General features: G+C 47.5%; 1 protein-coding gene and 1 long non-coding RNA gene across 2 annotated transcripts; one reads left to right on the top strand and one right to left on the bottom strand.

Moving 5' to 3' along the window:
• Positions 1 to 42: 42 nt before the first annotated feature.
• Positions 43 to 23,687, bottom strand: LOC125303857 (transcriptional enhancer factor TEF-3-like). The gene is made up of 11 exons (XM_048257803.1): positions 23,631 to 23,687; positions 12,290 to 12,354; positions 11,171 to 11,232; positions 9,247 to 9,381; positions 9,060 to 9,103; positions 8,078 to 8,139; positions 7,661 to 7,791; positions 7,296 to 7,469; positions 3,560 to 3,700; positions 2,952 to 3,104; positions 43 to 1,177 (listed from the first exon to the last, which is right to left on the bottom strand). Coding segments are annotated over exons 1-11 (1,083 nt in total). The 5' UTR covers positions 23,633 to 23,687; the 3' UTR covers positions 43 to 1,063.
• Positions 12,418 to 13,196, top strand: LOC125303858. Its single transcript, XR_007195126.1, has 2 exons — positions 12,418 to 12,705; positions 12,927 to 13,196. It is a non-coding gene; the product is annotated as an uncharacterized LOC125303858 (long non-coding RNA).
• Positions 23,688 to 24,114: the final 427 nt, after the last annotated feature.

Below are 24,114 nucleotides of genomic sequence, written 5' to 3'. Positions count from 1 at the left end.
AGAAAAGTACAGATAAATAAAATCAAGCAAGGAAATCCAGTATCAAGTAATGTACATTTTCAGTTTTATTTTCACCTTTCATTTTCACAGACCTATGAAGATACAATTCCAGCATTCTCTTCCACATTCTCCTACATTTCCAAGAGAATTCTATTCTGGTTCAAGTTAGCACAGTTTAACGTAAGTAAGTTGCGCTCATGTTCGTCCAACAATACTAAAGATAAATATTATTTAACATATGAAAATCAAACAGGATGAAGATACATACATAATACACAATCTTTTCATTATCATTTTTTTGCGTCCTCCGTTACCGTACGGCCTCAATGAGGCGGATCAGAAAATGGTAGAACGCCACAAAATACTGACGACACAGAAACCAAACACACAGGCACTGCCCACTCTAATCCACTTCACTTCCCTCCAACCTTTTCAGTTCTCTGGCTGGCGAGTCTCTTTGGAACTATTTCCATGAGCCACTTGCTTAAACCTGTCACTAGGTGTTGCTAGAACCCATGTTAGTCCGCGCAGCTGTGTGTGAAAAAATGAAAACACAAACACGCTCTAGTAACACAGGACCGGGGAAGAGGAGAGGGGGTAGTATCATGCAACATCTCAAGGTGTGGCTCCTGCAGTAAAAAATGAAAAACAAAAACAAACAAACAAACAGAAAAACAACCCAAGTGGGGAATCCATCACTACGTCTCTTTGTAGTCGCCCGCACGGCGACGATGTGGTAGACCTCACTCCTGCTGCTCAGGTGCCCGAAGCGGATCCACGTCCACATCCACATCATGTCTACCGGTCTCTCTGTTCGTCTGTTAGCCTCATCCACCCTGGATGGTCTGGCCTGGACAGACAGCTTGAGACGGCCCCAGTGTTAGCTTGTCTCCGACTTGAGATGAGCAGGATATTGATCGCAGTCCAGTGGTGAGGAGGAGAGATGGTGTAGAAAGGGGAGGTTGTGGTGGTTGATGGGTTTGGAGGTTCACTGGTTGTGGTAGTTTTTTTTTTTTGTCGGTAGTGGTAAAAGGTTTGAAAGGGAGGCCCCCCTCCTTGGCTCTCAATCTTTGATCAGCCTGTAGATGTGATGCTGGGCCCCATGCTCGCTGGTGGACACCTCGAACACGTAAGCCACGCATAGCAGCGTCTCCAGTGTATCCCTGTTTGTCACCACCTAGAGAGAAGGACGGGGGAGGAGAGGGGGGGTAGAGAGAGAGAGAGAGAGATGACATTTCATCACATCTTCATTAATACAACAAGGTACTCCCATGGAAAATGTGACCAGGGCGACTTCATAAAAACTGCAGTATGAACATTCATTAAATCTCATTAAACAACTCAAAGGCATTAATAATCTTTCAGATAATCTACTGTATAGAAAGCGTGTCACTAGGTCCAATCATAACATTCTTCACATCCCCTCCATAGAATACGGAGAACACTGTAAAACAGAAAACATCTTTGATGGCTCTAAAATATATTAGACACAGTAAATATGTGTGCAGGAGTGTGCATAGGGTTTCCTTTAGTTTCTTAATGTGATAAGCTATGCATTGCACTCAAGGGAAACGCCAACGGCATAACCAGCTCACAACAAAATTAGCCTCTATATATCTTTTCCAATCTACCCATATTACAGTTATTGTTCGAAGCATGAATGGCCCATTGGTTTCATATGAAATACCATCAATAATACAAGAATATCTTTCACCAGACTCTCTCTCTCTTTTCTCTCTGTCTCTCTCTCTCTCTCTCTCTCTCTCTCTTTCTCTCTCTCTCTCTCTCTCTCTCTCTCTCTCTATGTGTGTCCATGTGTCGCGGCTAATATGAAGTAAATCACCCTATTGAGAGCACATGTCTTCCAGTGAGTGGGCCCTTATGGCCTGCTGGCTATTGTCTACTGAGGGGGCTCAATACCAGCTTTGTCCGTCGGCCCCAGCCAACACGCACTAGTGTGGAGAGAAAACACCAGCGCTACAGTCCTCGACAGGACGACGGCCTGTTACCGCGGAGACACTATTATGTGCATTCACCGCCATGGCCCATTTAAGAGTCACCAGACTCACAGTGATGGGGCTATGTGTGTGGGCAGCACACTGGCGTACATGGGGAGGGTAGATTCACCAGGAAGGGTTTTTGTGACCGTGAAAAGCTAGCTCTGCATTTTCACACCAAATGTAACACACACACACACACACACACACACAACACACACACACAGTGAGTAATGTTGCCATTTTAAACTAAAATCAACTTCATGGGAGTTACATAAAAATGAGGTCACACAAGACCATATTTCATATCCATGAAAACTAAGCCAGTGAGCGAGCCATAGAGCCATGTCGAATCTAAGTTCAGCATTGGATGACGCAGACTCAGAGCTGGCATGGGAACTATCATGTTTGTACTGTTGGTCAGTCTAAAATGTGTGAAAGGTGTAAAATTACTCATAACCGTAATTTGAAACGCTGGGACATGTACTATATATCCCTGATGTTAAGCACCACAGTGAAGTGGCATTTTCCTTTTTATCAAAATGTTAATGACCACACAGTTTAATTCATATTCCATGATTTAGATTTTGGTCTTGTATGATGTATGATAATGTATGATGGTGTTCAATTAGAATCGATGCATTACATGTGGCTGACACCTTTTAATCAAAGCAACTTCCAGCAAGGGAAACAATCAAAGTAGAGTGCGATAACAATCAAAGTAGAGTGCGATAACAATCAAAGTAGAGTGCGATAAGGACAAGTTAGTGCAGCAGTAAGTGCTACTTCCGTACAGTCAAGTATCAGTTCTAGTCAGGTGGCATACGTGCTAGAATTAGCAAGTCTAGTTGTTGGTAGTGCTACCAGTGGAGATACTCTCTGAAGAGCTGGGTCTTTAAGAGTTTTTGAAGGTAGATGTGTGTGTGCTTTTGAGAGCTGGGATCAGATGTTTACCTGCAGGATGGTGAAGTTCTCCAGTACACTGTTCATCATATATTTTTCTGGGAGGTGTTTGAGCTTGTGGATAAAGTTGATCATGTACTCGCACAGTGGTGAGCGATGAATTCTAAATACATAGCGGCCATTCTCAAAGCGTGCATACTCCGTCTGGAGAGAAGAAGAAAGCGAGAATGGAAAGGGGGAGAATGGGGGCAACAAGTTTAACAAATCATCAAAAAATGCATCAATTTCAACATGCATCTTGAGTATGTCCAGTAGCATGCTACATAATGCAATTCAATTGCAATTTCAGTCTATGTGAATACAAAGTGGCATCTGTCAGCAAAATGTGAAATATTCACCTTTAGAACAGTCACTTTTATACTGGTACACAAATGTCCAAGTGTTGTGGTCTTTCATGAAACATAATGCACAAACTGCCATATGTGTTACAGTATATAACCGCATTGTATCAGGTGTCTAAACTCATAAGTGACAGCAAGGGCTACTAACAGACACTAATGACCACATATACTTCATGATTAGGCCACATCTCATAGGAAGACGTTAAGGGAATGCCTCAAGCTGTTCTCCTGTATCCCCATCTCTCCTTATCTTCTCACCTCCACTTTCTCCACCACCTGCTTGCCGAAGGAGCAGACCTTGGTGGAGGAGGTGATGATCATGTTGTCAGAGCTCTCGTACTGGCTGGACACGCCATAGAAATAGTTGCTGTCGTCCTGGAGGTTGATGCTTAGGTCCGCCTGGACGAGGAACAGGACGTAACATTAGAGCTGACTAAAGGTAATGTTAGAGTTACCTATCTGCAAAAACATCTTACACGCCATCTCACATACATCCCTGTATAGGAACAGCCAGTTAGTCATTTTTGCTGGTTTCCCTTACGTAAATATTCTCAATTGTTTACACCAGGAACAAATGTTATTTGTCTCAAGACCCTAAAAATATGTTGTGAGGTAAAATATCAAATGACCTTTTACTGCTTTAATACCTTAAAGGCAGTACACCATAGCAACAGAATGAAGCAGGCGTGACACTTGCAGCGTAGGACGTATATTCATAATGACACATTTCCCAGTGGTTTGTTTGCGCAGACGTCTCTATGTCTACGTAGTAGCCGGGGAGGAGAGCTAAAGAGGCGCGCCACAGGGCACAGCCTCCCCCAGCCTCCCCCAGCCTCCCCCAGCCTCATTTAGCATTACACGGGTCAGTGCAGCCCCTTGTCTGGACTTCCTGCACAGCATTTGGGAACAAGAGCTGGCCTTTTCTTTCCGTGGTGAGTCAACACGAGGCATGGAGTGTGTCACAGAACACAGAGTCCAATGAGCCGCTCGTGGCTTTAGCACACGCGCGCAGCGTCAGGGCTTTCTGCGAGGGCCGCCGAGCTCAACACAGGCCACGGCCAGCGCTCCGCAAAGCCTGGAAACTAGCACTGGCCCGCGGCGTGTTGACTTAGCTTAGCCCGCCAATCCGGCCCTGGCATTCCCAAGATGCTCGGCACCAGGCAGGTGGTTTTATGTGTGTGTGTGTGTGTGTGTCCCAAGATGCTCGGCACCAGGCAGGTGGTTTTATGTGTGTGTGTGTGTCCCAAGATGCTCGGCACCAGGCAGGTGGTTTTAGCAGCAGGGCCCCGAGGCGCCCTCAGAGAGGCCGGCGGTGGAACCGCATCTTTTTGCCTTGTTTTCTCTGGGTGGACACACGGCTGTGCCATTTCGCCCTCCTCCTCCTCCTCCTCCACCTCCTCCTCCTCCTCCGCCTCCTCCACCTCCTCCTCCACCTCCTCTTCCTCCGCCGCCTCCTCCTCCTCCACCTCCTCCTCCTCCTCCACCTCCTCCTCCTCCGCTGCTGCTGTCACCGTAATTGAGGCCTATGCGCCATTTCACCCCCTTTGTTGATGGCCCTGGTAAATAAGCGAAACTGCCCATGGTGCCTCCTATGTTCCCTACATCTTCTCCAGCCGTCACCAGCGCACACTCTCCCCCTTGCCTTGCCTCCCGCCACCCCTCTTTCTTTTCCCTCATAATTCCCTCATTTGTCTTCATTTCGGCCAGTGGGCCTGCGCTCTCCGAAGCCGCGGCGGCCCGACTCACCGCGCCTTAACGGCCTGCGAGGGAATTCATCCAATTACAATCAACATCCCGCCACGCCGGCAAATTGCATTACGGCACACCCGGCTGCTGTGTAACAATTTACCAAAGGCGGCTCAAATCAGATTGGGCCGGCACTTCAAAGGCGCGAGACGATCCGTTAGGACAGGCCTGCAGGCGCTGTGTGGACAGGCAGCCTCGGCCCTGGCGCGCTAAAATTCAATATGGAGCACCATAGCTTTGGAGCAGGGCCACTAGCGTTAGTCAGCGTTGCCATGTCAACCAAAGCCTGAGGGGGAAAGGGCCCACTCAAAGGTGAACACTATCGAAGTCATGACCTGCTTCCCTGCCTGACTTTTTGGGGTGTTATTGTTTGTAAACAACGATTATGAATACCACACTTCTGTACATACTCCTCAATGTGCATGCATACAAAAAGATAGTAACATGCAGAGACACTTTCAGATGCATTCAGAGGCTTGGTGTCCTCTTAATGACCAAAAAAAACCTGAGGTGTGTGGAACAGTATCATAAGCTTGCTGTAAGCATGATAAATCCCAACACCTTTTATTAAGGCTGAACCGGGGCGGGAGGAATCATAAACACTGTGCCTTACAGCCATATCGTCCTGCACCATTCTCATTTTCCTTGGTGTCAGAGAGAAGAGCACTGTCCCTCTGTTGATGTATGCTGTTTTGTCTACACTCTTCTTTTTCACTTCTCTCTCTCTCTCTCTCTCGCTTTCCTTCATGACATTCCTGTGTTTAAATTCATCAGTTGCTGTCAGTGCCTGAGGCCTAGATAATGAATCAAATAACTGTTGCTCACCTAAGTCCCACAGGGGTAAATTGTGCTACACTGGGGACCATGTGACGCACGCGCACACACCATACCTGTCAACACTCCCATTTTTCCCGGGTTTCTCCTGTATTTCAAGGTCATCTCCCAGCACCCTCCCGTTTTGTTATTTCTCCCGGAAAACTCCTGTAATTTGCATGGCCATCAAACTTCATTTTAAAATCATTGTTCCATTCAGGTTGCCAGGTTGTGTAGTTTCAATTTCAACTGTTTTGTCATAGGCTAAACCCTGGCGACCCAAAACCCAAATAAGGAAGCGGGTGCCAACTGCTGAGTCTCGTCGTAAGCAAGCAGGCTAGTTGAATGGCCTACTCCAGAACTAGCTGTTGTGAAATTGTTGGGAATTTAATTGATTAACACATCACATAAACTTTTATTGAGTGTTGTTGATACACTGAACTGACAGCAAGCAGCTTTGGAGTTTTGGAAGTAGGCTGCAGGCAGGCAGCTAGTGGATACATAACTGGCATGCGTAAGGTAATGGTAAGGTAAAAGCAAGATCCGGTATAAACACTGACCCTCCAGCCCACCCCGAAAAAAAATCTCCCGTTTTTGGAAAGCTAAATGTTGACAGGTATGGCACACACACACGCACAAACACACACACCCACACCCACACACATGGTGCACAAACACAGAACCTATGGTTGAGGACATGACAGTACACTAATATGACAGGACAAACAGTTGTTGCAGTGGAAACAAATCAAATACATATTTCTGAAGCATAGTTCTGAAACTGAAACTGCACACAGCAGTGAGACCAAGATCTGCAGGTATAGGAAAAGGTCAACAGAGAGGCTAACTGCAGACTAAACACCCCCCTCCTTTTCCTGTGCTCTCTCTCCCTCCCTCTCTCTCTCTCTTTCTCTCTCTCTGTCTCACTCTCTCAGAGGAGACTCTATAAATAAGTGGTTGTGTGTGTTGTGCAGAGGGGGTGGGTTCAGCCTAATAGCACTAGGGTGACAGGTGCCCAAGCTCAGATGTCTGTTCTGAAAGAGCAGCTTTACCACTCTCCAACTCAAGCCCCCCCCACACACACACACACACACACACTGAATGACTCTAGATTACTCACTATAGCAAAGCTAGCTTCTATAGTTTTTGTCTTAACAATTCATTTTAATAAATGAAATAAAGTGACTTCTTATTGGCTAGAATTGTATTCATCATATTAGACATTTTTGTGGAAAATCCATATTGCGTAATTTAAATGAAAAACAGCACATGTCTCAGCTTCTTTCTGAGGCCAGTGTCAAGTTTTACATTTTCAAAATTAAAGTGTCCACATGGCAGCAGACCTCATATTTCTCTCCAAAGTGATCTGGGATGACCAGAGGCATCACTAGAGGGCTAAGCAGCTAAATTACCAGATGAAGTGTGGAAGACTTACCCAGAACTTGACCAGGAAAAAGGCACAGCCCGGTCCTTTCTCAAACAGCTCCTTCAGGCCTCCCTTCTTCTCTGGGAACTTGTCGTATATCTGCCGGATGTCCACCGCCTCCAGGTAGGGGTCGCTGAAGGTGGGGTTGGACTGACCGATGTGCACAAACAGATGCTTGTTGAACTGGGGAGAGGACATAAAAATCAACCAAACACGTTACAAGTTGCACCCTGATGTTACACTTTGGGATCCAAACTTTTTTAAAGCACCTTCTTAATGATTTTTTGGGTGACATTTTCAAAGGTTGCTGTGTTTTGGGATGAGATGGCAGTTAGAGTCTGGACAGAGAAGATGGACGGTGAGGGACAACTCACGGTCTCAGAGTCCTGCGGCTGCTCCAGGAAGGCGGAGAACTCCAGCATGCGGAGTTTGGAGCTGGCAATGCTCCGGCCCTGCCAGGGGGGAGCGCTAGGGGACATGGTCAACCCCGCTGTGCTCTCGTAACCTGGCCAGAGACACACACACACACACACACACACAACCCCTCAGTCAAGAGTATCAGCTCTTGCAGTGCAGAGGCATCCATGGAGAATAGACAGCATTTCTGTGAGTGTGTGTCCTGGGTTCGGTGACTAGGGAGGGACACACACTTGTAGAACACATCAGACAAAAATGATTTACACGGTCAGTTGTCCATGCTTGTCACACACCAGTGTAGTGTTGTCCAGCTCCACTCCTGAAGCAGGATAGGCCCATTTAGAAACGGGTTGTTGTCACACAGAAGAGCGTACCTGTTATGGGTGGAGGGCCAGAGGCCTGCATGGCGTAGCTCTGCTGGGCAAAGGGCTTGATGCTGCATGGGGACAAGAGCAGTCGAGTATAAGTAAGTATAAGTATAAGTATATATACTCTTTTGATCCCGTGAGGGAAATTTGGTCTCTGCATTTAACCCAATCCGTGAATTAGTGAATCACACTCAGCACACAGTGAACACACAGTGAGGTGAAGCACACACTAATCCCGGCGCAGTGAGCAGCCTGCAACGACATCGACGCTCGGGGAGCAGTGAGGGGTTAGGTGCCCTGCTCAAGGGGACTTCAGCCATGCCTACTGATCGGGGTTCAAACCGGCAATCCTCCTGTTACAGGTCCGAAGCGCTAACCAGTGGGCCACGGCTGCCCCGAGTGAGTGACGGTCAGCGGTCCATCTCATTACCAGTCCACACGTAATGAATCAAACAACACCGGACATCCAACGACCCATGGCCGGAGGTGGCCCGTAGCACATGCCAGGGCCAGACTGTTTTTACAGCGTTTGATTAGATCACATTTAATGTACGTCTGGGGACGGACGGTGATTAATCGCTCTGCACGGCTGCTAATAGCAAAGTCTAAATTTAGGGCTGATGAGGAAACCTTATCTAGGGGTACAAAAGCTGTGAATTTCTTCCTGGCAAGACTCGACTTTGGCTGCAAAGCCCCGTTTGTTTGGCGGCGGTTCAGCGGTGAGACGATCGACCCACGCGTAAAGCTCCGCGCCCAGACGCGCTCGCGGTCAGGGAAAGACCAGACAAGGTGTCCAGACAAAAACAAAGACGTTGACCCGCTAGGGCACACAGACACGAGATACTGATATACACACACACACACACACACACACAGACAAACGTATACACATACACATGCACAATCAAATATATATACGATATACATATGCACACAAACAGACAGATACACACACATACACACAGAGAAACGTAGAAGATGGACTTACTCTTCAGGGCCAGCAGGCTGTCCCGGAAGCGCACCATGCCAAAACTGCAACACAAAACAACAAAAGAACAACTGTTGAGTTTTACACATCCCCTATTAATACACATACAAGTGGACATGGCTCCCATTTCTGCATCAGGTTAACTGTGGTCAGCTCTGGATCAGCTCGCTCTCTCTCTCTCACTCACCCCGCCAGCCGTGGGGTACGTTGGCCGGGGAAGACCCTGCAGCACCATCTTGTTCTGAAAGGCAGTAGGGGAGATTATCTGAGCGGATGACATGCTGGCCATGCTCTGGAGCGCCTTGTCTTTGGCTGCCTGGTCCTGCATGGACAGGAGACACAGGGGTTAAAGCAACACTCCCTGATAGAGTTAGAACCAAAGATTCTAGAACAGAGCAACACTCCCTGATAGAATTAGAACCAAAGATTCTAGAACAGAGCAACACTCCCTGATGGAGTTAGAACCAAAGATTCTAGAACAGAGCTCTGTTCTAGAATCTTTGGTTAGAACTAACACAGGCCTACCAGCTCATGTTCCAGGATCTAAATGGGTTACATCCTCTCAGAGAGATCGTTCCAATTTGGAGATTTAGTAATAAGAGAACACCTGGAATTGTAAGGCAGGGTTGTTGGGTACCGTATTTTCCAGACTATAAGTCGCACCGGAGTATAAGTCGCACCAGTCAAAAAAATGTTTCATGAAGAGGAACAAAACATAAATATATATGTTGCACCTGAGTCGCAGGACCAGCCAAACTATGAAAAAAAGTGTGACTTATAGTCTGGAAAATACGGTACATCAACAAATCTAAAAGACATTTGGGGTTTTTTTGTATGGGGGAAAAAAGCCCAGCCCCTTCTGATAGGGTGGCCAGGGCCTTTCAATCAAACATCAAGGGAATGTGACAAGAAAGAGAGAACCCTAATGCTACCACCACCGTCTCTTATGCAAGCCTATCTGGAGAGCTACAGAGGCAGAGGCGGCGCTACGCAAGCCTGGTCCCAGCCAGCGTGTTGCTGCTCCCTGCGCAGGGCCCCGGGGAGGGGCACACAGAGAGGTTTATGGCCCTGGCAGAGTGAGGGGGGTGCTGACAAGCCGCCTGTGTCTCTCCTGGAGGTCATGCCGGAAACCTGCGGCTGACTTCAACCCAGAGGAACATGAGACCCGGCCAGTTAGCATCCAAGCCCGACAGAAGGAGAGAGAGAGAGAGGCAGCTCGTAAAACACTATGGTGCTTCACTCTGCCTAGCTAACCATTCATGTGCCTCTGGTTGACAGCAGAGAGTGGTTAAGGGAGTAAGGGGACCATCCTGAGGGTGTGTCGCCTCTCCTCTCCTCACTTCACCGCTGACCAGGGGCCTTCAGAGGAGGTGGAGGACAGCCAGCGCACCCTCTTCTTCTTTTTCTTCTGAGAAAATGGGCTAGTGCATCTAGCCATGTTCTCAATTACAAGGAATACATATTTTAAAAAGGCCTGCTGTCAAGAGGCGGCCATCCCTGTGAGCTGCCGCTTTGAACCCCAGGGCAGCTGAGCCCAGCCGACGTGACTGCCAGCGAGCCAGCCACTCGACCTCTGCGCGGAGAAAGTCAAGCGTCAAGCGATGAAAACACTAACTGTGGCTAGCGGTGCACGCAACGTGAGACGTGGGTAAAAGCCACAGACATTAACACCTCCGCTGATACGCTCCTCATATGAGCTTGTTGGGGCACAAATGACCCTGTGTTTCCGCACAAATACGAGAAGTGACATTATGCACACCTTCCATAACTGGCATAACATGATATTGTACTCGTACGAATTACAGTATTACTCTGACATCGAAGAGCATGACTACTATACACCTCATCTCACCTCCACTGCAATACAGCTACCACCACACAATGTGTTCTCTCTGCCTTGCATTATCCAAAACGTTAAGCTGAGGAGGGGGGGGTCATCTTCTAAAAGGCATCAGGGCGTGTGAAAGAGCCCAAGCCTAGACAGTGGCCACCTCTGCCTCTCAGCCATGCAACTCGAGACCCCTGAGGTCAGTGAGAGGTCAGAGGTCAGTGAGAGGTCAGAAGTCAGTGAGAGGTCAGAGGTCAGTGTGGTAAACAGTGGATGACCACACCTTCAGCTTCACCTGGATCTCCCGGGCCTTCCGCCCGCCAGGACCTGGATATGACTGGAGACCTGGAGGAGAGACATTAGGCACTGTGAAGCACTGTAAAACACTGTGAAGCACTGTGAAGCACTGTAAAACACTGTAAAACACTGTGAAGCACTGTAAAACACTGTAAAACACTGTGAAGCACTGTGAAGCACTGTAAAACACTGTAAGATACAGTAATATCAATACAAAGTGGAGGAGAGACATCAGGCAGTGTAAAGCACTGTAAGACAGTATCAATACAAAGTGAAAATATCAAGAGGTGTATACATAATTTCAGTACGAGACAACATTTATAAACAAAATCAATTATTTAGGTAGGGAAGTAACTCATGTCAAATGTGCAGGATGAAATGAATAGGCATGCTTTCATGACTATCAATATCATAGGCCATAATGTCATATTTTGTTAGCGTTTCTCAATATATGACACATGATATCTATAAGATGTGTAATTCTAATAGCGCCACCTTAAATTGTGTTCATGATGTTCTATCTTTAGTATCACTTCGGTATCAATTCAGTAGCAGTGGCAAAAGATCCCTCTCTTGTTCTCTCTTTCCCTCGTTCTTTATCACTCCTTCTCTCCTCCAGCATTCTCTCGCTAACATTTTCCTCACCACCCTCACACTCCTGTCATCTCATCTCAGATAAGGGGCTTAGACCCCCAGCTTGTGATGTGGGCCAGACGAGAGCCTGTGGATCAAATGCCAAGGTCCCTACTGGATTCCAAATCCCTGCGCTGGGCCTGCTGCGCTGTGAGGTGCCCTCCGCTGCCCATAACCCGCCATTGGGCTCTAACGAGCAGGGGCTACGTGAGGTGCTGAAGAGCCACACCGACACTCGATCCCTCCAAGCATCTGTGCCCAGGGCCGAGGGTGGTAAATCACCCCGCCACAGCCTCGGTTTCAGCGGGGTGGCTAACAGTGGTGGTGACGGATGAGAGAAGTCACCCTCAGCCTTTAGCTCTGCCCTGCTTCCTCTCAAATGCTTGTGTGTGTATGTTGGGAATGGCGGCCGATGTAGAGGTAGCTGGTGTGTGTTTATGTGTAGAGTGTGTAGGGGGGGTGTGTGTCTCACCTGCTTCCGTGTCCGCGTCTTCCCAGTCCGCAGCTTGATGTATCGCGCTATCAGCTCGTTCCGTCCTGCGGGAGGGAGAGGGTTAAGAAACAACATTAGGCAAAGGCAAAGCCCCCACCGCCCAACCCCCACCCAACCCTCCCCTCAACAACCCCCAACACGGAGGTCAAACTCTTCGGACGGCATCACATTTAAGCAGATGCTAATATATCACCTAGCTCATCTGAAAACGCATGTGTCACTGGATCAGTGGCTGGAGTTGAGCTAGTGGTGGCGGGACATGACGACAGAAACACATGCCTGGTCTGTGGCTGGAGCCTGGGGAGCACGGGGTTGTTTGACATGGTGGGGAAATGTTTACTGAGACAACCTCATCACGGCGCTCGGAGATCGGTTAATTTGAATTGTAAATGAAGGTAAACAACACGTGTGGACCTGAATATGTTCTGCAAGCTGGTTCATGTGTGTGCGTGTGTGTGTGTGTGTGTGAAAGAGAGAGAGAGAGTGAGTGTGGTTGCATGTGTTGTACTGTAAGTACATGTGTGTGTAAGTACATGTGTGCGTCTCATTCATACTGGTTGTGTGTGCCTGTGTGTGTGTGTGTGTGTGTGTGTGTGTGTGTGTGTGTGTTTGTTAGCACCATGTGTGTGATCTGTGAGGGCACTGGCCCAGTGCTGACAGACAGGTCACAGTGGCGGAGCAGGTGAAGAAGGCCAGGCCATGCGATCCAGGGGGAGGACCGAGGGCTCGGAGAGACTCCCAGCTCGGTGTGGACAGCGGGGACAGGCGAGGGGGAAGCGCTGGTGAAACACAGGAGGGGCCTGCAGCTGGTGTGTGTGTGTCAATGTTTATAGAATATGCCTCTTTACGACCGCAGTAAATCTTCAGCTTGTTCCATTGTAATCCATATAGCCTCTCTTTCTTTCATTCATTCATTCATTCATTCGTTAGTTTGTCCATCCATTCAGTTTTGCTATTTCTTTCTTTTCCGTTCTTCAAATCTGTCCCCAAAGGTAGAACAAAGTGGTCACATCCACCACAATAAAACCATCTGAGAGAGAGCAAGAGTGTGAGAGCATGTGTGTGAGTGTGTGTGTGTGTGTGTATATGTGTTTGTGTTTGTGTGTGTGTGTGTGTGTGTGTGTGTGTGTGTGTGTATGGACGGCACGAAGGCCCTATCATGGCAAAGTCAAACTTGTGGTTTGACATAGTGATGCCCCTTGCTTAGCCTCAGAGGCAGCCTTGCCCCACCTCCTCTCCTCCGCTGCCAACTGGGGGGAAGAAACCTGAGTCTAGGGTGGCCTGCCAGGCAATACAAGTGATCAGATTCGGTGTGGAATGCCAAACATCGTTTCTCAAAGGCATTGCTGCAAGAGTATTGGGTTCTGCGAGATGATGTTTGTTCAGACCTAACTTTCCACAAATCAATCTTCAGCAGCAGCAACAACAACAAAGGTGAAAAGCCTGGACCGGATAGCTGCTGAAATATAGCCGTAGCAGACTTAGCCCAAATCATAAAGTACACCATAAGGACAATAAACAATGAGTAGTTCAAAGTCATGCACTATCTCACCCAAAGCTTTGTGGCTCTCCTGTATGGCATCCTTGTGTACGCCTCTATTGGGTCGCAGATGTCTTGTCTACACTGTGCTCTGTGCCCATCCAGGCAATTATTTCACTCCCATTCAATCCCATTATTTCCTCCACCGCTGAAGACTGTTCAAGCGTTCAGTGTTTATCTCAACAGACTTGTCATGTTTGTCAAACATGCATGAGCATTAACTCTACTTTAATCCCTTCAGGGATTAATAAAGAAGTCTCCCTATTCTTGTGATATGGTCCCATGGTGAAAAGTCTGTTTTAGGTTCAAGCCAAAAAAAAAAACAGCAAACAAGTTCCTTAATAGCATTTCTTCACTTACTAGAGTCTGATGCTATTAAAAACTTTGATGAATAAGACCAGCCAACAGACAGTTTTAATGGAGGTGCATTCATACCAATGCATTTCACAGTTGGCAGGTGTGCGTGAGGCTATCTCTCAAAAGGAATGAAAATGAACAAATCTGAAGGTACTCAATGATTTGTAAAAGCATTTTTGGGGCTAGCTTAAGACTGCACTTACTAAACTAAACTAAAACTACTCTGATCTTCAACTTATGTCAGTTTATTTCACTGAGGTCACTTTATACTGACCTGGGCACCTCAACAGAAAGAATGAACCACTTAATCAGCACTGCTGGAACTAGATGTACCGCATAGCGGTACAAAATATGACCGCCGCTCAGTCCTTAACATCCGTTCCGCGAAAATAAATCACACTTCAATTTGTCTCCATATTTTACTCCATCCCCTACTCTTGAAACTTTTGTGTATGCTTGTTTGGCATGCCTGAGTGTGTGTGTGCGGCTGCACAGAAAGTACCCTACTGGTGCTGAAAAGGTGAATAGATTGTAGAATAGCCAAAGAAGATGTAGAATTGTTATAAAACCTTTAAAATCTCTAAACAATCACAAGTAGGGCAGTTCATCACAGTTCATCCATTGCAACTGGATTGATGAAAGGTCACTTACACCTGTAGGCTACATTGTATTTGGGAAAAGCAAAAGGTATCAGCATAATGTTATTTATTTATTTATTTTTTATGTATTTATAAACAAAAACATCTCTGTCAGTTCCATGCCGTTTTCAACAGCTATCAAAAACAAAGGTCATTTTTGGATGGATGGATTTTTTTTGTGAATGTTTCTTCTTCTACATAAGATTTTAGTCATCTTTAGTTCATGTAATACTTTATTGTCAATGCACAAATTAAGTAACAGTAGTCTGAAACGTTATTGTTAATGCACAAATTAAGTAACAGTAGCCTAGTCTGAAACGAAATGCTGTTTTTACATCTAACCAGTGGTGCAAATAACTGACATGTCCAAATGGGCCTTGATGAAATGCGTCGCTAGACTGTTCATACACATTTTAACGGGCCAAAGTTGAAAAGCTTTTGTCCGTTATTGTTAGTGCAAATATAGGCTGATTCGTGTTCCCTTGCATTGTTTAACTGAGGTCCATGGCTAGTCTGGCTTTCATCAGACCAAGCTCAATCTTTTAAGAAATCAAAAAAAAATAAATAGCGGGCAGATCAGGCTGGGTTCACCCAGCCTAGTCCATAGGCACCCGATATTGTTTCATTTTCCGATTGAGATATACACGCTCTGGCTATTCTAAATGCAAAAATGCATCAGGGAGTTATGACAAAACGGTAACTAACAAACTAGATCCTAATAGAAAGTTGTTAGCTTCCCTAAGCTACAGGTAGGATTATAAGGTAGGCCTATTGACAACATAAATTGTCAATAGGCTATGCTAACTTACACAAATAAAATCTCCTTTGGAAACCAATGGCTTCAAAAGCCTTACAGTATCAAGCGGACTTAAACTGTCATATCGTGGCGAAAAGTTGTAATAACATTCCGCGCAGCTCCATGAGTCAAGGAAAGCCTTGAATGAAGTAGCCACTTCTAAATGGGACCCACTACACAGTAGCTTAAGGTGTTTTGCTAAAGCAGCCATAATGAAATGAAGGTGTCATTGTTTGGATACTTCACACACACGTGCTTTTTAATTTCACAGACTACAACTACCAAGCTGTAATCAAAGCACATCGATTCCCTCTCACACCCTGCACGCACTTAAAACAAAATAAACAGGCGTCTCAGTCTCCCGATGTATAGGCAAAACTGTATCAGACCGGTGTAGCGTTGGTAAATCTTCCATTGCACAGAATGATTTTGTAGCACGTGCAATAAATGACAGTCGAAAGATACAAACAGTGCTGCTATCAATTTGCTTGGTATAACCGCATTTATAGTTTTCTACAAATGCAATCAATCAAATGCCTCCATCACTCAACCAACGCTTAACGGTAACATTACCTAGGTCCTTATTGATATTACAAGATTAACGTTGCCTGCAGTAAAAACCAAGCATGTCCGAGAAACATCCTTAGATTTATTTCGGCTTCAAGAAGAAATGGGAATTACACTTCATGTGAACATCGTCCTATCCTTATTAGATGTTAAGCTCACGGTAAAATTACAGTCCTTTGTATGAAGGCCCATTGTTTTTCCAACCCACTTTTAACTTCCAACAAAATTACGTCTCACTGCAACGATCGCCATCTAGTGGACAAACGACTACTTCTAGCCAATACTGAAAATGCAGCCATGATGATGATGATGAATATTTATTTTGGCTTTCTTTTAATCCTACTGATTTTCATTTTTTTTTTTTTTGCGGGGGGGCAAATCACAAATGAGTGATTATGAGCCAGGTTGATGTGGCCCCTTGAGACCAACATACCATAAAAGATTCACAGAGAACTGTGTCTGCCCTACCCTCCTTCGGGGGTCCAGTCCAGCCGGGGCTGCAGATGAAAACTAAAAATGACGGTTCCATGCTATCCATGTGGGGTACATGCTCACCAAGTTTTGTGTACCCCGGTCTTTCAGTGTCCCGGAATCCTTGTTGGTGTATGCGTCACTAAATGTACACATAAATTATTTTATTGTAAGGCCCCCCATGAACGAAAGTACACAAAACTTGGCATGCATTCAGAGGGTGTCATAATGATCCTACTCTTTTAATTTCGTGCAGTTTTGACCTTGTCAGCCAGAGATATTGAGATGAAAACACCTCATTTTTGCTTTTTAATTTTTAACTAGGTGGCGCTATACATGAAATAAGTGGTAATGGGATGGGTTGACATGCCCCTTAAGACCAACATACAAAAAAAGGTGGACCTCCTAGGCCCCTACGGTTCTCGAGATATTCACAGAAAACTGTCTCCGGCCACCTACAGGCCAGTTGGTGTATAGTAACATAAATTAATTTATTGTGTGGCCCCCATGAACGGAATTCCACAAAACTTGGCGTGCATACATAGGGTGTCATAATGATCCTACACTTCCAATTTTTGTGCAGTTTTGACTATGTTAGGTCACAGATACCTTCAATTACACCACCTCATTTTTTACTTTTTTGTGTTTAACTAGGTGGCGCTATACATGAAATGAGTGGTTATGGAATGGGTTGACATGGCCCCTTGAGATCAACATACAAAAAAAAATGGTCCTCCTAAACCCTACGGTTTTCGAGATATTCACAGAAAACTGTGTCTGCCCTACCCTCCTTTGGGGGGTCCAATTCAGCGGAGGGCTACAGATCAAAACGAAAAAAACGATGGTTCCATGCTATCCATGTGGGGTTACATGTCCACCAAGTTTAAATGTACCCCGGTCTTTCAGTGTCCCGGAATCATTGACGGAAATTTGGGCATCTAAAAGAAAAAGAAAAAAAAAAAAAAAAAAAAAAATCTGACTAAACCTATATGACCGCCGCTTCGCTGTGCGGCGGTCATAATAATGACCACAATGTCAGACAAGATGGCACCTTCCCAAGATGGGGGCGAAAGGAAAGTTAACATTTACTTGCTAACAGTAAACAGACTCATTAATGAACTGTTAAAGAGTCCCTTCTTTATGTGTTTATAACCGGCCTTTTACAGCTCATAGTGGCTTAAAAATACCACACAGACACACACACACACACACACACACACACACACACAGATACAAATGCAGTGCTCCCAGTGAGGGGACAGGGAAGGGCGTGGGAGAGGGAGTGAGAGTGTGTGAGAGGGAGAGGTACTGAGAGAGGGCCAGTGGTTAAGGAGTCACACCATGATGAGGTCATGGTGTCCACTGGGACTGATCCAACGGAGTTGGGTCACGGTCACACTCTCCGCTCTGGAATTCTGGGAGCACGGTTCATCTTCGGCCACCTGAGACCCCCTAAACGCCGACTGGCTCGGCATCTTATTGCCACCCCTTCTCTCCATCTCTCTCTCTCTCTCTCTCTCTCTCTCTGCTCTCTCTCTAGGGGGTTAGAAGGTTAGAAAGAGGCCTTAGTGGGCAGTGGTGCTGTGTCACGCGAAGGTGCAGCCATTCCCCAGGCCAAGCTGCTCATAAATCTGAGGCTACCCCCCCCCTCCCTCCACTACTCTACTCTCTTATCTGGTCATGCTCTCACTTGCCCTACTCTCCTTCTGTCCTTCTCCATTGCTCTCCGTCTATCACTATTTAGCTCGTCTTTCAATCACATTTTCTGCATCATATTCATCACTTTCCTGATGGTCCTCCATCCCTCTCTCTCTCTCTTTTTCTCTCTCTCCTTTTCTCTCTCTCTCTCTCTCTCTCTCTCTTCCGCTCCCTCTCCCTCTCTCCCCCTCCTCCTCTCCTCCTCTGCACATTCCACACATTCCACAGCTCTGACTCGACTCCTGCATCTGCTTGGTGGGGAAGGGGATGGGGGGTGGGTTGGGTTGCTCTTCCTAACAGCCTTGGAACAAACAGTGGCATGGCAGCACACAAGCAAACAAACAAACAAACAAACACAAACACACTCATTCACCTTCCTGAGAAACCAGTCTGGCCATTATCATGGGGTCACGCAGCTATAAGTCAGCAATGCGCTGCATCAGCGCTTCCCTCTTTAGAAAACTCCTGCGGTAAGGGGACCAGTAAAACTGTCACTGAAAGAATGACTGTTAAAACCACTTGCGCATTTCTGCTTCGGTCAGACACTCATGGTCATGGCTAGTGCTCCATCTCCAGTGGAACATGAAGATGTCTCCTTCTATCTTCCTCGCTTCTCTCCTCAATATGTTACTGCAATCCTTCTGAGAGTAGTTAGCTCCACACTCCTCTCCTCTCCTCCTCCCTGAACATGGAATCCCGTGGAGACAGGATCTCAACATGGGCCCATGTAATAAAAAAAGCCTGTGTGCAATTGTGTAGAGGAGAGAGGGGGAGCTGAGGAATAAGGGGGGCAGGAGGGGGGGGTGGGGGGTCAGGGCACATCTGTCGGCCATACGGTCTTCTCTCTCTCGCTCTCTGCAGCGCACGCATGCAGTGTTAGCAGTGGGAACACAGAGAGCACAAAGGGCACATTTAGGCAGCAGGAATCTGATGGCTGTGTGCGATTTCCCCTGCCACAGTGAGTTGGGTTTCCTCACAAACCACTTCTCTCTCAGTCCCCCCCTCCACCTTTCTCTTTCTCTCTCTCTCTCTCTCTCTCTCTCTCTCTCTCTCTTTCTTTTTCTCTCTCTCTCACACCCTGACACTGTATATTGTTGTGTTACAAGCCAACAAAAGCCAAGCTTATGTTAGCTACTTGCTAGGTCCTAGAGCAACTCTTCATGGGACTTGAATACACTATAATTCTGTTCTCCGTCCAATCTGCCGCCTGTAGCTAGCTGATGATATAAAAAGCATCTGCAGATACCAGACACACGCACAAATTAACATGAGCAAACCGTAAGACGATCATTCACTATAGGAGGGGCAAAACTGGAGCAGAAATGTTGTTCCTCAAAGTCGCAACACGGATCACATACAGAAGTGAAGGCGAAGGTTACATGGGTGGGTGCGTGTTTGTGTCTGGGGGTGGGGTGTGTGTGTCTGGGGGTGTGGGGGGTGGGGGTGGGGGTGGCTGTGGATAGCAGGTGGCATCTGTCCACTCATGTGACCTTGCGCCCGCAGGTCCCCAATGTCCTCTAGTGTCACACACGGAGCCCTGGCCTTTGGCACCCCGGACCGGGGATGGCAGCCAGGCCCTGAGCCACTGGAGTTGAGTGGCGGGTACTGCTGCAAAGCAAACAGCTTTATTAAAAACAGCCCCCACCGCCACCTCGGCTAGAGCCACTAGCGAACCTCACACCCAAGTGGCAAAGTTAGGACCTCAGTGAGGGCTAACCAACTTTTTCCAGCCACTTCAGCCCATAAGTAATGAGCCCTCTGGCAACAGTGTGACCCGAGCCTCTGCGCTAACACACCACTTTAGCCAAGATGGGCTAACAGCATATCTACAGAGAAGCCACTGCTTCATACAGCTAAGGATCTGTACGGTGAGCTGGTATCAAGTGGCACCTAGCATATCTGTTATGCTAAGAGCACCCGGAATGATTTACATAGCTAGCTAGATTAGCTTGGCTATTTGTCACATTAACAAACCTGGCTGTTCAACTGTAAAAAAAGATGCTAGTCTGAAAAGTGTGTAACAAATGATTAGTGGTTTGCATCAAGTTCTTGCTAAATCCTGATGCGTCTGCAGCATCTCACACCTTGAAGTTGTCTGCTGCCTAGCCTGTTGCCTTCAACAGCTGTGGTGATTTTTCACAATGGGGGCTAGAGTGCTGTGTCACTGCACAACTGACTGGAAGGCAGGAAATGTTTTCCTTGGCAAACTCTGTCGATATTCAGAACGCTACACTAACAAAGCCCAACATTATGTATGGCGCTCTCTTAATAAGTGAGCCAATAAGTCAAACAAGGGATGAGCTCAGATGCCTGGGTTTTGCAAAGTATTGTGGGAAAAAATGCCGTGAATGTTGGGGGGGAAACCAGCAAGGCAGCTTCCCCCTGAAGAATTCACAGTGATTACAAGGGGACCTCCATGGGGATCCCCATGGCTGGCCTTGCATTTTAACTGTACACAAAAAGGCTCATTAAATATCACTAATATTTGGATCTAATGAGACATAATTTAGTAATACCTCAACAAATGAATTTATTACTCAATGTCATTTATCACAGCAATTGGAAATCAGAGTCAAAACACTCATTTTCCTTCTCGCTGTTTTCTGCTGGACCAGATGACTAAACAGGAATGGTGGAGAATGGGCTAGAGCCCTCTTTGTGTGGATTTATCTCTTAGCGTGTGAGAGCTGACCCTACACTTCTCCAGGCTTACGGAGCTGCAGGTGGGGGTAGAGGTGGGGGTGGGGTGGGGTGGGGGGGGATGGCAACCTGTGGCGTGCTGACCCTGACCCCCCCAGTGTTAACACTGCTTCAGTGGGAGACTGGGAGATAGCAGGCAACTCACCCCCTCATCTTTGCCCTCCACCCCACACTTGCCCCCCCCTCCTGCCTGCTCTGTTCTCATGTCGTAAATCTGCCGTTCGTGCCCAGAGAGAGGGAGAGGGAGTCGTGGTGGTGAGGAAGGGGGGGGGGGGTAGAGGGTATGGGGGGTGGAGAGGGGTGGAGGGCCGGAGGGTGGGGTGGGAGCAGCTGGAGGTGAGCTGAAAGGCAGACGGACTTGTTGACTGACGGACAGACAGATGGAGAGAGGGAGTGAGGGAGGGAAGGAGTGAAGAGTGAGCCATGTGCCATGCCGCTAAATCATCACTCTGAACACAGGGAGAGAGAGAGAGAGAGAGAGGGAGAGGTAGAGAGAGAGAGTGGAGGGTGGGGGCAGCAAGGGGTTCAGATGGGGGAGAGGGGACATGGGAGAGAAAGAGAAAGAGGGGGAGAGAGAGAAGAGAGAGAGAGAAGAGAGAGAGAGAAGAGAGAGAGAGAAGAGAGAGAGAGAAGAGAGAAGAGAGAGAGAGAGAGAAGAGAGAGAGAAGAGCAGAGCATAAAGATGTACAGAGAAGTGGGACAGGTGCGGAGTATGCATGCCAGTCTAGCCTCAGTCCCCTGCACGCCAACCGCAACCCACCACCTACCGCCCTCCACCCGGGCAAGATCCAGCCCCTACCTTGGGTGTTTATTTGTCCCCATCCTCTGCCTCCATAGCTGGAGCTCAAAGGGTAAACGTCTATTCTGGTCTCCGGTTACCGCCGAGCTGCCTTGAACCCCGAGGCTGTGAGCACAGCGCATACCATTCCAGGCGAGCCATGGCGCTCCCCTCCGCTGCTCACCCGCCCCTGACCCCCAAGAGAGGAAGGGGGCACCTCGGTGACCCCCACCCCCAACTCACCCCACCTCCCCCACCTCCACCAGCACCACCCCTCTCCCGCTGGCAGAATGTGACACCTGCCCCCGCCCTCCTCTGCCACCATTAGGCCGGGCTTTATAAGGGGTTTAGAGGCGATCAGCGGCAGTGGGCAACGTCTAGCGCGCGGCGCGATGACAGATCTTGTCTGATAAGACTCATGGACGCATGCATACACGCTGGCTGGCATACACACACATGCACACACATGCACACACATACATACACACACACACACACACACACACACACACACACACACACACACACACACACACACACACACACACACACACACACACACACACTCTGACCACATCCTCCTGTTCGAGGCCTCTACAGTTCCTCTCACCTTATCAAACGTTGCCAATCAGCAACTCATCTGTTATAAACCATCTATTGACAGTTCAAAAAGAGGAGCCACCGGACAGGACATTTATAGTAAAGGACCAAGACCCACTCCGCAAACCATTACAACGGACAAGGACTCTATTTATAGCCACCGGGCAACAAGAGCCCCCCTATCTCGTATATCAGTGCCACATATGCACTATTGTGGTGACTATACAATAACAGGTGGTGCACTGGACACAAATTATTCCTGCGCAATGGCTTGTTTATTAGATTATGACAGCCAAGGATGGAGGGCAGTATGAAGAAGCATCTGTCGTATCATTTCAGTGTCACTTTTATTCAACTGCGTTTCAGATGCACTGAGTGATAGAATTACAGTTCTGCTGTGGCCTGCATGGAGAACGCATGATGTGAAATAACGGTCACTTCTGGGCAGGTCACATATCCTTGCTGAGGCTGATTGACTGCTAGTGCACAGCCATAAAACAGATACGCATATGTATCAATGTGCAGGGTGCATGATCATGTGTGTGTTTGGATGTAGTGTGGGTAAGTCAAAATGAAGACCAGGTTATTTTAGTTACAGGGCTTAAAGCAGTGCCTGAAATAATCAGATAAACTTTATATATATATCTTATCTATTTTCAATCTGTAAAAAGCCTCGCCCACGCCTGAAATCAGGCACATTGCCTGTGAACTTTAAGCCCTGTAGTTACATGTGTGTTCCAAAGGTACTGAGGTACTACCTCTACCTCTCTACCAGTGTGGTGTTCAATGGGTCTATAATTACGTTATAACAAATGTTATAAATGGTTGTGTGCAAGCCATCAATATCAAGTTATTTTATAAACTATAAGGTCTACTTTTACATTTCTGTAGATGTAAAATTTCATATCAAAATACATCATTAAAACAAGTTAATTTAACACCCGAAAATACCTGTCCTGTTCTTTTCTATACTACTATCTATGTTCTTTGCATTCTGTTGATTGACATAAAATATTGCATTCAGGTTTGGTAAGCCTAGGAAGTTGAGGATTGTGGTGGGACTAGGGGTTTGTGTCAAGCACTGCTTGGAGGTAGTATAGAAATAAAGCATATTTTCCCTGTCAATGCATATTGCCAAATCACAAGATGTAAGGGGGTGTGGAGGCGTACCGTACATCTTTCCCTCGTCGGAGAGGATGATCTTGCGCCGGCCACAGGGCGGGTAGATGGCCAGGGCTTCCTGGAAGCTCTGCTCGATGTCGGGACTCCACACACCCTCTGCATCGTTCTCCAGGGGCTTGTCCAGGGGCTCCGACAACTCCTCACTGGTGGCCCCGGCGAGGGGGCCGGCACCCACTCCGCAGACGTTTTGGCGGCCGTGCAGGGGCGACCTCACTGGGGCTGGGGGGGTCGGAGAGGGGGAGCGGTGGGGGGGGGGTATGAGGGAGGGAGGGGGATTAGGGTTGGGATTGGGGCTGTGGTTTAAGAGGGAGACAGAGCCCTGGCCTCTGCGCTGGCGGAGGCAGAGGAGGAGAAGCGGGGGGTGGTAGGGCGCTGCCAAGCAGAGCCCAGGGGTGTCTCTCTGGGGGGGTGGTAGGGCGCTGCCAAGCAGAGCCCAGGGGTGTCTCTCTGGGGGGGAGGGGGGGACACCAAGCAGAG

This window comes from Alosa alosa, chromosome 11 (genome assembly GCF_017589495.1).
Source record: "Alosa alosa isolate M-15738 ecotype Scorff River chromosome 11, AALO_Geno_1.1, whole genome shotgun sequence".
In the NCBI taxonomy this organism is placed as follows: Eukaryota; Metazoa; Chordata; class Actinopteri; order Clupeiformes; family Clupeidae; genus Alosa; species Alosa alosa.
The sequence above is the reverse complement of the archived record's forward strand: the minus strand, read 5'-3'. Positions and strand labels throughout refer to the sequence as shown.